Source organism: Pollachius pollachius (assembly GCF_949987615.1).
Source record: "Pollachius pollachius genome assembly, chromosome: 4".
NCBI classification, from domain to species: Eukaryota; Metazoa; Chordata; class Actinopteri; order Gadiformes; family Gadidae; genus Pollachius; species Pollachius pollachius.
In genome coordinates, this window is record NC_136937.1 from 9,615,899 (window position 1) to 9,628,889 (window position 12,991).

Sequence of the window (12,991 nt, forward strand, 5' to 3'; positions counted from 1 at the left end):
GCCGCCAGATGTGAACTGGGGCTCGTCCACCCAGGCCCTGACCTACCACCAGGCGCTGACCCACACGCTGCACCTCAGCGGAGTGGAGGACCACATCAAGAACTTCAGGTACTAGATCAAAGGACGCAACTCACTCACTCGCGTACTTATTTGTGCCGTCCTGTATTGATGTCCTGTTTTTTGATGTCCTCTCCTGATGTCTTGTCTGTGATGTTTGTAATTGGAGCTGCTGGGATGCAAGACAAATTTCAGACTTGCTCAGACAATTAAGTACTGTCGTATCGTACTCACTCACTCACTCACTCTCTTATTTTGATTGGAGGAAAGTAAAATATAAACCAGAACTAAAAAAAAATGATCCAATGGCCAAAAAAGTAATCCCTTGTTGGCAACCCCAAAGGGGATTTCCAGAGAAAATCCAAGGAACTACGTAACGGGATTACATTCAGAACAGATTTGCCCTTCAATTTGCGAAATGCTTTCTAATCAGTGAACAGCGCAGTCTGCCCAACGACTAGGGCTGCTTGTTCCAATCCTCCTGGCCAGAGTTCTCAGTTGTTGTTGTGAGCGAGATACACAGTGGGTTGTCGTCGATGGTTTGCGTAGCTGCTGAAGTAGGGACTGTGTGTACGCATGAGAGCATTGGGGAATGCAGACTAACTTGCTTTGGGGAAAATAGAATGTAGAATGGACAACTGTCAACTGTGTTACTGGGGATACGGTGTGATTATTATTTTTTTTTTAATTATATGTATAAGAAATCATAGCCTTTTATTATTTTTTTTATTGTCCTTACATTGGAATATGCAACTGAAAAAATCCAACCAAAATATCGACATTGTACATTTCTTTATTTTTTCGGTCTAATTTGTGTCCTCGTGCAGCAGTATGCTCGAGTTGGCAGTGTTTGGGATAAGCAGTGAATCTTTAGAACGGTTCCCATGGCGATAAACCCAACAAAAGGATTAGGAGCCATCTGACGTGATGAAAATGACTAGTATTTTACTCTCTGCTCCCTGTTCCATTGCCCCCCCCACCCACCCCCATTTAAATCCGGTGGCGCTTAAAATATTTGCTTTGATGTGGGCTGGATGCTGCCTTCACAAGCCAGTTTGTATATATCTCACTGGTGGATCAGCGAGACCACCTTCGTCAAGGTCACTGGGAATGCGGATGAAAATGTCCAAAGAAAAGTAGAATCACTCGAAGCTGTTTTTTGTTTTTGTTGCCGCATTGCAATCGTAGTGCTTAGAATAACAACCGTGCTGTCATTGCTTAATGTGTGTGTGTGTGTGTGTGTGTGTGTGTGTGTGTGTCTCCCACCATCAGGCCCCAGTGTTTGGTGATGACTGGCTACCCCAACTCTCGCCCCGCCCTGCTGAACCTGGTGCACAGCTTCACCAAGAACGTGGGCTTGATGATCTGCGGCCACGTTCGCACTGTGAGTACCAACGAGGAGGGTCCGGGGAATGGGTGTTATTTTGTCAAAACTATTATGGGCCATTATTGTGCGCCCCAGGCGCTATCAACAGTCAACCTGGTGACTCATCACAGAATAACTTTGAAATCACCTTGTGGTGGCTTGGGTAAGGGGGGGGGGGGGGGGTTGTGCACAGTGTGTGCATGGAGGGCCAGTGGGGGGGGGGGGCAGAATGGACATGGAGATACAGCTAAGTCAACAGTCAACCTATTTATGCTGTTGGACAATTTGGGTCTGGGGATGAAAATAGCCTGGCTTCAGCAAAACATCTTATCAGAACAATTTGCTGGTGCCTCTTTATTTTACAGATTCTTACGGAGAGCATTTTGGTGGGTCTAGCGCTACAAATGTGAAAAATGGCAGTAGCACTTTGGTAGTCGTACCCCAAGCTGGTAGCAAGCCTAGTACGCACACTAATACAAACAGACATGTTATGCTTGTGGTAGAGCAGCCCATAGAGGAAGTTGAAGATGCAGTAATCACCCAAAATGGTAGAAGAGGCGTTTCTTGCTGCTGCTACCGGATTGAGCTAATTTGGGCTCAACTGCTTTGTTTACTTTCTTGGCAACGGCACACATACTCTTGAATGCTCTTTGGAAGAATTTGTTAAACAAGGTAATTTGACAAATCAAGTTGTTAACAGATGTTTGAGTGAAGCCAGGTGAGACACAGCACGTCTCCAAAAGTTTTCCTACCACTTGGCCGATCATGGGTACTATTTTGGCCCTTTGACCAATAAGGTCAGTGTGTATCGATCACTGTACAGTGGGGGGGAAACCTAAAAATTGAAATGACCACCGATCCAAACGACGCAAAATTTGGTACACAAGCTTTATGGAAGTGTCTGATATAATAGCTATTCATGGAAAAACGTTTATTTATTTATTGAAGACTTCAAATTATTGCAAAATCAAAAGTCCCCTAGGGAATGCACCAGGGCCTTGGAACTTCCTTCTTCAGAAGTGGGCCACGGGTGTTCAATGGCTCCACAAATGACGTCTGTCAATTTGAATAAGTGGTAATGCTCACATTTGCACTTAAACGGCATCTATTCTTAAACCATCAGTCGGATTTACTCCAATCCCTTTCGGGAATTGATCTCATCTGCCCCAAGTGTTCCTGAGAAAATGACATTGATTTGACAATTGCTGTCAAAGTCGCACGTTCTTCCGAACTGCACAGTGGAGGCTTACTGATTTAGAACGAGTACCATCCCGCCTGGTTTTGCACCCTGCCTAAAATGATGCTGACGTTGTCAATCAATACCTTTTCAGATATTCGTTATGAAATGGTTGAAGAGACCAACCCAAAAGCAGGCGCCTCCCTCTTTAAGTTTCTCTGATGAATAAGAAGTGTCATGTCCATAGAGCTTTGATTGACAGGCGGGATGAATTCCCCACACCATCAGGGAAGATATGCCCCGATTGGGGAGAATTGAGCCGGGAGCAGTCGGAAATAGATATTGTCTCATGCGGAGGCAGGCGCTCAGTGAATTCATAAACAGATATTCATTCTTTGGCATTTCACAAGCTCATAGCTGTCGGATGTTTACGGCATTTTTGGAATAAATCATGCACAAATGTTAGCTCTAATCACAAAGCAGGGTTCTTGAAGGCTAATCAGCCAATACCAGCAGTCGCTAATTTATGTATTTGGGTTAGCGCTGACTATATTATTGATGTTCCGAGATGCTTATTACATTCAACGCACTCAAAGGTCAGAACAGTGCCTGACCAGCGTGAATCACCACCGGAAATGATGCACTCAGTGTCCAAATCTCTCCCTCCCATGTGTCCCCCATAAAAAAAACACATTTGACCGAGTACACACAGGCTTTCTAAAGAACATGAGATAGATCAACTTTATCAAAATCATTAGGGCCCTTTGGGTGCTAGCACTAGCCATTAGCACCGACGAAGAAGGATAAATGAGTCATACCCCAGACATGCCTTGCTCTTAGGTCGTTATCGACCCCTAGTTCCAAACCATTTTCTTCTCCATGTCTTGAAGTAAATAAAGGTAACTTCATTGAACATTATTATACCTAATAACATATATTATACAGTGCTACTTTTTAAAACTCTCCTCATAACAAACTATTAAACCCAAGTCCGTTGTCTGTCCCTCCCTCCTACATGGTAACCGATTCCATTCTCTGTGTCCTTTCCTTCATTTCTATTCCATCGAGCGATTCTATTTTATTTTTTCTAACTGCCGTCTTTGCCCCCTCGGTCCCCAGGGATCCCGGCGGCCCAATTTCAAGGAGCTGGCGGCTGACCACTCGCGCTACCAGCGCTGGCTGCTCCGGAACGAGACCAAGGCCTTCTACACGCCCGTGTTTGCCGACGACCTGCGCCAGGGCACCCAGTATCTGCTGCAGGTTAGACTCAGACTTTAAACAGCACTGCTTGGGAGGGGATGAAGGCTAAATTAGGGTGCATTATGGGCTGTGGGGGGGGGGGGGGGGGGGGGTGGGGGATAGTGTTTGCCTCATTGCCTCTGTGGGAACAAAAGGGCGAACGGTGTTGACGCCTTGCCCCATTGAGGGCCGCCGAAGCTGAAAGCACAGAGGATGATAAATGGGCAGATTAAACTGCAATTTCGTTTGAAACGGCCACACACGTAGCTGTGTGATAAGATAAGACTGAGCCGGGGGAACTTGAGTTGCTAGTGACGCAGGCGTGAGATACCGAGTTCAACTAAATAGTCAACGATAACTAGGGAGTTTATATTCTTGCACTTTTGAGGGCTTGGGTCAGGGGGGTGTCATAAATATTCGGCCTGTTAAGCCCTTAGAGACTGTAAAGGTGATTAAGGGCTATACAAATAATACTGAAAAATTGAATTGAATAACGTTGAGTAATTCTTAAAAGGTTTAGGTTTTATTAAATGACTATCTGTCGTCTCCCCCACCCCCAGGCCGCTGGACTTGGCCGCCTGCGCCCCAACACTCTGGTGTTTGGCTACAAGAACGACTGGAGGGACGGGGACATGATGAACGTGGAGACCTACATCAACATGATCCAGTGAGTACCCCTGCTGCTCGTCTGGGTCGACCACGCCCTGGCCGGGGGCTCGTTAAGACACACGCCGCCCCCCCTTCCTTGCGTGTATTAGTGAGGAGCTCTCTGCAGCCCGGGATTAAGGCACTCGCCGGGCACGGCGCTTGACCTTTTTTATCCGCGCACGCTCCGCAATGAGTCATGGGAGACCGTGACCTTGAGGATTTCAGCCGGGCCTCCAGTGAGCGTGAACTAGTGAGGATTATGGCATTAAAGAACGGAGGGTCGACGATAATTGGCCAGCGGTATGTTGAAAACCCTTCAATGTGTTGGTTTTCCATCTCTGCGTTGATTTGCAGTGCAGTGGCAGCAGTTTTGTTTTACCCGGTTTTCTTTCGTTCTTTTTTTTTGGGGTCGGAAACCCTACCCTGGGTCTTTAAAAAGGTTAAATAAATAATGACCGTAGTGGAACCTGGACACTGGCCAACATTTGAACAATGTCTCCTTTTCAGCGATGCCTTCGACTTCCAGTACGGTGCCGTCATTCTACGACTGAAGGAAGGACTGGATGTCTCCCACATTCAGGGACAAGGTAACCCTCACTCACTCTCTCACTCTCTCACTTGGTCCCTTTTAAAGTTTACTACACCATAGTACATTGAATCTTATTTTTAAATGCCCTAATTGTGTACAAAAGATGTGATTTGCGTGCAACTGTATTCATACCGTCTATACTGAATTAATAAATGGCCTTTCTCTCTCTGGCCCCTAGCTTTTGGCCCATATTTAACCTTTTGCGTGTTCTCTCCCAGACGAGCTGCTGTCGTCTCAGGAGAAGACCTCCGCGGTGAAGGACGTTGTGGTGTCCATAGACATGAGCAAGGACTCGGACGGAGACTCCTCCAAACTCTCCTCCAAGGCCACAAGTCTGCAGAACAGCCCGGCCGTTCAAAAAGGTTTGTAGACTTTCATGCTCTCCTCCTTCTATTAACTCCATACCGATACAAAAGAGACGTCATCGGGGGCCACCAACAACGTCCGTCTCACAGTGCCGCCATAACCATGGGAGAAGATCAAAGCTCAATGGCCCCTTAAAGTGTCACTCGGTAGCATGTGTTGGTTCTGTTTGCACTCCCAAACAAACACATGCTCCTCTGACAGGAAGTTACCACTCTGGGCTGTAATCTTTCACATCCCACAGAGTTGAGTGCGTCAGGTCACAGATGTGTGTGTGTGTCCGTCCTGTGTTTCTGTGTGCCTGTGTGTGCGTCTCTGCACTGTTTACACGTTTTGCACGCTTTCTATTTGTACACAAGCGTGCGAGCGCACATCCATGTGTGTGTATGTTCCTCCCACGAGACCATAAGCCCGCAAAGCACATCTGCTGTTCCCACATTGTGTGAGAAGCTGTTTGGAAAGTTGTCCCATACATCCATCACGGACCCCCCCCCCCCCCATTCTCCTTCCAACTCAGGGCCTCTGCTGCCCTGGCCTTTATTCACTAGAAATCCGCTGACACTTACAGAAATCCCCGCATGGAGTGTAACAGTGTGTCGGTTGTATGTGCGTCCGTGTGTGGTGAAATATTGATGTTTTATTGGAAAAAGAAAATCCTGTGCACAGAGAACAAACCTAATTGAATGTGTTGCAGCCCGTCCAGAGCTCCCATAGTGAGGTAATTTTTCCACACCGTCGTGGCCTCGTCTCACCTTCTTTCAGTAAACCTTTCGAGCCTGTTGGAAAAATGACACTGTGTGAGCAGGAACATCGCGCTGCGGCCAATCCACTTTGATTTTGCTCATAAGAAGGAGTTGGCAGTGATTTGTATTGGCTTGGCTCATGAGCGCGTCAGAAATATAGATATCCTGGGTGAATTTTAACAGAAATGCTCCAGTTTCCACTCAACACTGATGGAAAAAGAATTGGATGCCATTCTGACAGTTTTCAGTTCAATATTTTTCTTGTTTAGTTCTGAGAATGATGCAGTTGCATTTTTGCCACGTACTTCTATATTTGTCTGTTTCTTTTTGAAGGTAGAGCCACTCGCTGGCTTTATGATTTTGTATTATTATTTATCACTGCAACATCTTTCCAATGTTAACCGCAAATACTTTTGTTTTTCTGTTTGTGCCTTGTTTTGTCTCACCTTTTTCCATCGCACAGATGAAGATGACGACGGCAAAGCTCCGACACAGCCACTGTTGGGAAAAGGCAGGATATTCCGTTTTTTTTTGTTTATTTTCAAGCCTTTTTTCCTTTTTCGTGTTGATTTCTAATATTCGACCTCTCTCTCGCTTCTCTCTAACTTCTCTTCCTCTTTGCTTGATCTCAACTCCGGGACTTGGTTCTCATAGCTCCTTGCCGGTCCATAACCAAACAGACTTCTTGCAAATCCTACCACCCTTTTGTCTCTGTCACCTGACACTTAACATGACTTGTTCCTGGGAGTGTACGTCTTGCTCTTTCTGTCTTACGTCTCCTTTCTCTCTCTGCTTAGTGTTTCCGGCATTCCAGCCAGTCTCCTCTCCAAGGAAGCTTGTTTCCCCCTCCGATATCTTTCTGTCTTCTGTATCCGTGGTTAGCTTCTAGCTTGTAGCGCTCCTCCGGAAGCGGTGTGTTATGCTGTGTTCAACTAGTGGAATTCATTTATTTTTATGGGGTGTTGTGCTGTGCCTTCTTCTTCTGAACGATCTTCAAAGTCTCTGCTCGTCTGCGTGAACACCCTTTCATCTCCCCTGGGAGTCCTTTGTATATTGCTTGGTTAAAGGACTTAATCACTAGCTTTCTAATTCAGACTTATTGATCTCCCTCGCATGGAACTCTGCATGCAATAATGTAATTCTATGAAACTTAAAACTTACCATTTATTGTTCAATAGGGCAATTTAACTATTTCTAGTCCTTACATAATTTACATCATACAAATGTCGTGCAACATTTGGGAAATTGCATCTTTGGAATGGTATTTGCTACGACGTTGTTTACTTTTTTGTTAAAAGCCAACCAATTTCCAAATTATATCAAAATACAGCTCATTAATTCAGCTATTTGCAGATTTTGTTATTCAGACATTGGTATGTGTGTTTTGCGTGGGGGGGAGACTCAGAATGTCCTGGGCCGTTCTGCTGTGTGACGTGTGCGTGGCCCCCCTCCAGATAAGAAGAGCCCGTCCATGCCGCTGAACGTGTCCGACCAGAGGTTACTGGAGGCCAGCCAGCAGTTCCAGAAGAAGCAGGGCAAGGGCACCGTGGATGTGTGGTGGCTGTTTGACGACGGAGGTGAGAGCCACTCCTAGGCGAGCCGAATGGGCCCAATATGGTGACCGATAAATTGTTAACAAATAGTTAACTGTAGATTGTTAACTAATTAATTTTTAATTTTTTAATTTTGGTAATGGGTATTTGTTGGCAAAATGGTTGGAAACGACCGAAATGTTAACTTTTTTGTTAAAAGCCAAGCAATTTCAATGTTATACTTATTAATTCTGATATTTGCAGATTTTGGGACACTGGGCTGATATATGTACAAGAATATAATATGCATGTAACAATACTGTTAAATATATATATTTAACCTATGCTTTATGTTTAAATTTCCTATTTCTAAAAACTGTTGGTATTAGTGGAAATAGGCTGTGCTCAATTCTGCACTTTTACTGCAGAAGTCTGCCAACTTAGTTTCTTAAGTATGAACCAAGCCACCTTCGACAATAGCACATACAAAAAGATTAAGGCATATAAGGTTTGGCCTTTGTAGTAAAAGAAAATGGATATACAAAAATGACATTTTTGACGTAAAGTTGTAGTGAAAATGTTACATGCCCAAGATGTAAACCTAACCCAAGAAGGAAAGGATAGACGGTTTGACGTTGTCTCTGTTGTCCTCCACCAGGCCTGACTCTGCTGATCCCCTACCTGTTGATCAACAAGAAGAGGTGGAAGGACTGCAAGATCCGCGTCTTCATCGGAGGCAAGATCAACAGGATTGACCACGACCGCAGAGTGTAAGTCCTGTGCACTTTCACTTCCACAGCCACACTCGTCTAGCTCATTTTGAACCAGGTAGGTTTACATGTTAATTTACAACAGAACAGAATTGCATTACTTTTTTTTTGGCCTGATTATCATGCCCCAAACACAACAATTCTTCACATGGTAGCCAGACTAGTGTTGCTCACCGCGGTTAGTGTTGCTAGTAGTGGCAGGTGGTACAAACAACTGGTGTTGCTAGCACCCACAAGTGTTGCTAGCACCTGCTGGTGTTGCCAAGACCCACCAGTGAGCTAGTGGCAACCATTGTTGCTAGTATAGCAAGTGTTGCGAGCAGCGAGCTTTGTTTGCTAGCAACCACTTGTGGCTAGTGGCAAGCAGCGTTGATAGCATTGCTAGTGTTGCACACATCGACCCAGACTGGGAACAAGCAGTGACCTTAGCTGTTACAGTTGGCTCTCGACAATCAGGTTCTGGCTGCACCCCTCTTGGGGATGTAAGGGTGCGGGAACCAACTACTGGGGACCGGTGTCTTTGATGGGTTGCCACAGCTGTCTCTATTCAGCTGGAGAGCTCGAACACGTGTCTCTACATGTCACTTCGCTGGCCGTCCAATGAAAACCTGGACCTGGATTGAAAGAGCCGGGCTAATCCCGGCTCCTTCTGCATCATGCTGATGGAAGGTTCTGAATTTGGCCGGAGCTGCAGCAGTCCATTAAGCCATCTGGGTTTATATCAACATAGCGGGGCCTGTTGAAGTGTAATAGTTTAGGAAACGTCTTCCTGGCACTCATTAGGCTCCTGGAGCCCATTGAAGAGCTGTCTGACTGCATTGGCTCTCTGATGTCTGTCTTTCAATCTCTCTCCCTCTCACAGACAAACACACACTTTCCATTCTTTCTCTGAATGTCCAACGCAGCTGCCCCCTGTCTCAATGGGTGGGATAAACTTAGCCATGCACTGGCTACTATGCCGTTCTTTGTGTATGTCAACAGAGATTATCCTGTGCAGTTTGCCATCGACACCTTTGTTGACCATTTTGAAATACCAAAACTAGTGCTGCATACTCCTTGAGAATAAGCCCTGCTTATAAAACATTACAACACATTTTTGTTGTTGATGGATACATAATATGCATCTCATTCAAAACACTGCCCTAAATTGTATCATTAAAGACATGGATATCGATGTTGTTAATATAGTACATTTTGGTAGGTTTCCTGTTTAGTTCTCAGATTAACATTATATATAAATGCTAGGGGTGTACATCTCTCCTTTTATAGGGCGATCCAATACGTATCTAGATACATGTGCTAGGATATGATTCAGGGACGATGCATTTTAATATGGAACGATTCGATTCAATGTTCTAACGATCCGGTGTGATTTGATGAGATATGAATCAATCTGATCAGGTACAGTTAATATTCGTTTAACGTTTACACATTCATTTTCTATTAATTGAAGTAAGCCTTTTATAAAAGAGACATTTCCTACTTTCAAATATATATTGTTTAGGGACATGGAATCTTAGGTTTTTATATTTATTTCTTTATGGCATGGGGAAAAATTGGAAGTCACATTTATAAATTTAGAACTACATGTCTATTTGTTTATTTATAGACTTGATCACTGTCCTACACAATTTAAAAAATAGCGAAGCTTTTGTCAATATTCCCCTCCTTCTAATAAGGCCCAAAGGACTTGCACACGTTTGATTTCAGATTCGCTGGTGCACTGAAAATTATTTCACCGTTTTCGGACATATGGCTGTTATTCGCCCACTCACAACTCCGGTTGTTCCCTGCTCGTGAGACGCAGGGCGCATGCGGAGACGCAAGGCGCGCGCGGAAATATAAACACACACACGCGGATCCGCCCGCTTCCTTAAATTTCATTTTTCCAAATGCGTATGGAAACGGAATAAAATCAATTGGCTTCACTCAACCGATTCACAACGTTTAACTCCGTGCATCGACTGATTCCTGGTCATTTTAAATCGATTCAGGGGCCCACGTATCGATGTAGTCGCATTTGTGTTAATCCAACCGGATTAACACAGATTTGTATCGGTGAATCGTTACACCCCTTATAAATGCTATCGACGCACAATTATGTCACACATCTAGTCACAATTTCATGCCAGTAAATCCTCTTTGTCGCAGTAGACTTTGTTAAAACAACATCTAATCACAAGGATGGTTGTTGAAAAAGATTGGAAGAGAGGGTTCTGTGAATTGCCATATAGTTAGTGGCAGATACGCCCTCTCAGCATATTGACTGGCGGTAGGTCGCTCATTGATGACGTCATCACTGCCTCTATTGGCTGACGCCCAAGCATACGAAACTCGGGGCATACCACTTTGAATTGAGCAGTCGAATTGTGTTTGTTCCATATCCATATACACCTTTTTCGTAGCAGAAGTTTGAACTATTACAGCAAGAGATCCGTCCAGTATTGATGTCCACGGGTAATCTTGTCTGAAGCGACGTACAGGTATTAACTAGAAGTTGTTTTTTTCCCCGTTCAGCATGGCGACCCTCCTCAGCAAGTTCCGTATCGACTTTTCTGACATCACTGTCCTGGGGGACATCAACACCAAACCCAAGAAGGAGAGGTGAGTTGGTCATAGAAAGCCCTTTTCCCTTTGGGTTGGGTTGTTACGGAAATATTGAGTGACGTGGCACCACTGAAAGTCATAGTCACCAGGAAAGTCCATTAGTGATTAATGGTATGTGTGTGTGTTTGTGCGCCCGCGGTGGCTGTGTGCATAAGAACAGGAAATGCGAATGACCTTCAGTTCACTGTCTTCCCACAGAGGGCAGTAGAACGAAGAGAGGGCTTTCCTAGAAGCACTAAACTATACAGAACAAATCAAAACTATTTATTTGCCCCAAAAAAAGTAGTTTAAAATATGTTATCACCATACGGCATGTCTTTATTGCCGCTTAACCAATACACACAGCTGCATTTCTGAAGTAGAAGTGCTTAAATAGTTTTATAATTTCTTTGAACCCTTGCTGTGTGGTTTCACCGATGGTCTGAATGAGGCCTCTTCTCAGAGGATGGAGGTAGCTGTAACTGTTGTGGTTGTCATGGCTGCGCCTCAGCATCACTGCGTTCGAGGACATGATCGAGCCGTACCGGCTGAAGGAGGACGACATGGAACAGGAGGCGGCGGAGCGGCTGAAGAACAGCGAGCCCTGGAGGATCACAGACAACGAGCTGGAGCTGTACCGCGCCAAGGTATGACACACGCACGTAGACGCGTGTACACACACAGACACACATACGTACACATATACACGCAGACGCACGCACCTCAACAAACGTACACGCGCACACATACACACATGTACACGCACACATACACACATGTACACGCACACGCAGACACACATACGTACACATATACACACAGACGCACGCACCTCAACAAACGTACACGCGCACACAAACATACACACATGTACACGCACGCACACACACGCAGACACCCATACGTACACATATACACACAGACGCACGCACCTCAACAAACGTACACGCGCACACAAACATACACACATGTACACGCACACGCAGACACACATGCACATGTACGTACACTTATATACACACGTACACACATGCATGTACACGCGCCCACAAACATACACACATGTACACGCGCACGCACCTCAACAAACGTGCACACACACACACACACACACACACACGCAACTAGTTTGGGGAACGTAGTTGTTATCCCCTTGGGGAGGATTCCACATTTATAGAGCTGCTGGCGGGAACGAAGCCTCCTGGCATTGTAGTCCTCAGTGGAGGGTTTTGTTTCATTGTGGTGCTGTTTTTAAAATAGCTGTTAATGATGTAAACCGTTGGGGGAAATGTGGTTGTGTAGTGTGGCTTATTGATGGCTGAAAATACTTTATTTCTTCTCTGCGGGCCCTTAAGAAGTGTATTGTCTAATATGTATATTATACACATTCTACAATATCAAGATTTTTTTAAAGACTATTCAGGTGTATGTTAGTCATTCCCATGAACACATTTTAGGTTTAACTTCTTAATGTCTCTAAATAACGGTCATCATTTATAAACCCCTTAATGTCCTACCGCTCAAATATGTTAGTTTGTCTTCTTTTTGTTCCCCACTCCCTCAGACCAATCGCCAGGTCCGCCTGAACGAACTGCTCAAGGAACACTCCAGCACCGCCAACCTCATCGTCATGTAAGTGTGTGTGTGTGTGTGTGTGTGTGTGTGTGTGTTCGTCTCTGTATAATTGCTCCAGTCAGTCGTCACTAAGGGACAACAGAACATTGAATAACAGCCATTATGACGAGGGGGGGGGGGGATAAAGACTTGCAGAACGCTCTTCATTAAGGGGCTGATTTAAAATGAATTTCATCAAAAGAAAAGACGACAACAAAAACACAGAAGTTTGCCCAAATCCCTCCTAAAAACTAATTTAAATTCTATTAACTCCATATAAGTTGTATAATTGTCTAGTGTGTCCCTT

At 44.8% G+C, this 12,991-nt stretch overlaps 1 protein-coding gene across 1 annotated transcript in view; it reads left to right on the forward strand.

The window, feature by feature from the left end:
• slc12a2 (solute carrier family 12 member 2) overlaps positions 1-12,991 on the forward strand; it is a 37,990-nt gene that overhangs the window by 21,242 nt on the left and 3,757 nt on the right. Inside the window, exons 15-26 of the mRNA XM_079735066.1 lie at positions 9-108; positions 1,330-1,441; positions 3,720-3,860; positions 4,400-4,506; positions 4,995-5,074; positions 5,295-5,438; positions 6,646-6,693; positions 7,637-7,759; positions 8,373-8,484; positions 11,002-11,088; positions 11,582-11,717; positions 12,635-12,702. Of these exons, the coding sequence (XP_079591192.1) occupies positions 9-108; positions 1,330-1,441; positions 3,720-3,860; positions 4,400-4,506; positions 4,995-5,074; positions 5,295-5,438; positions 6,646-6,693; positions 7,637-7,759; positions 8,373-8,484; positions 11,002-11,088; positions 11,582-11,717; positions 12,635-12,702 (1,258 nt within the window). The remainder of the gene's footprint in view (positions 1-8; positions 109-1,329; positions 1,442-3,719; positions 3,861-4,399; positions 4,507-4,994; positions 5,075-5,294; positions 5,439-6,645; positions 6,694-7,636; positions 7,760-8,372; positions 8,485-11,001; positions 11,089-11,581; positions 11,718-12,634; positions 12,703-12,991) is intronic.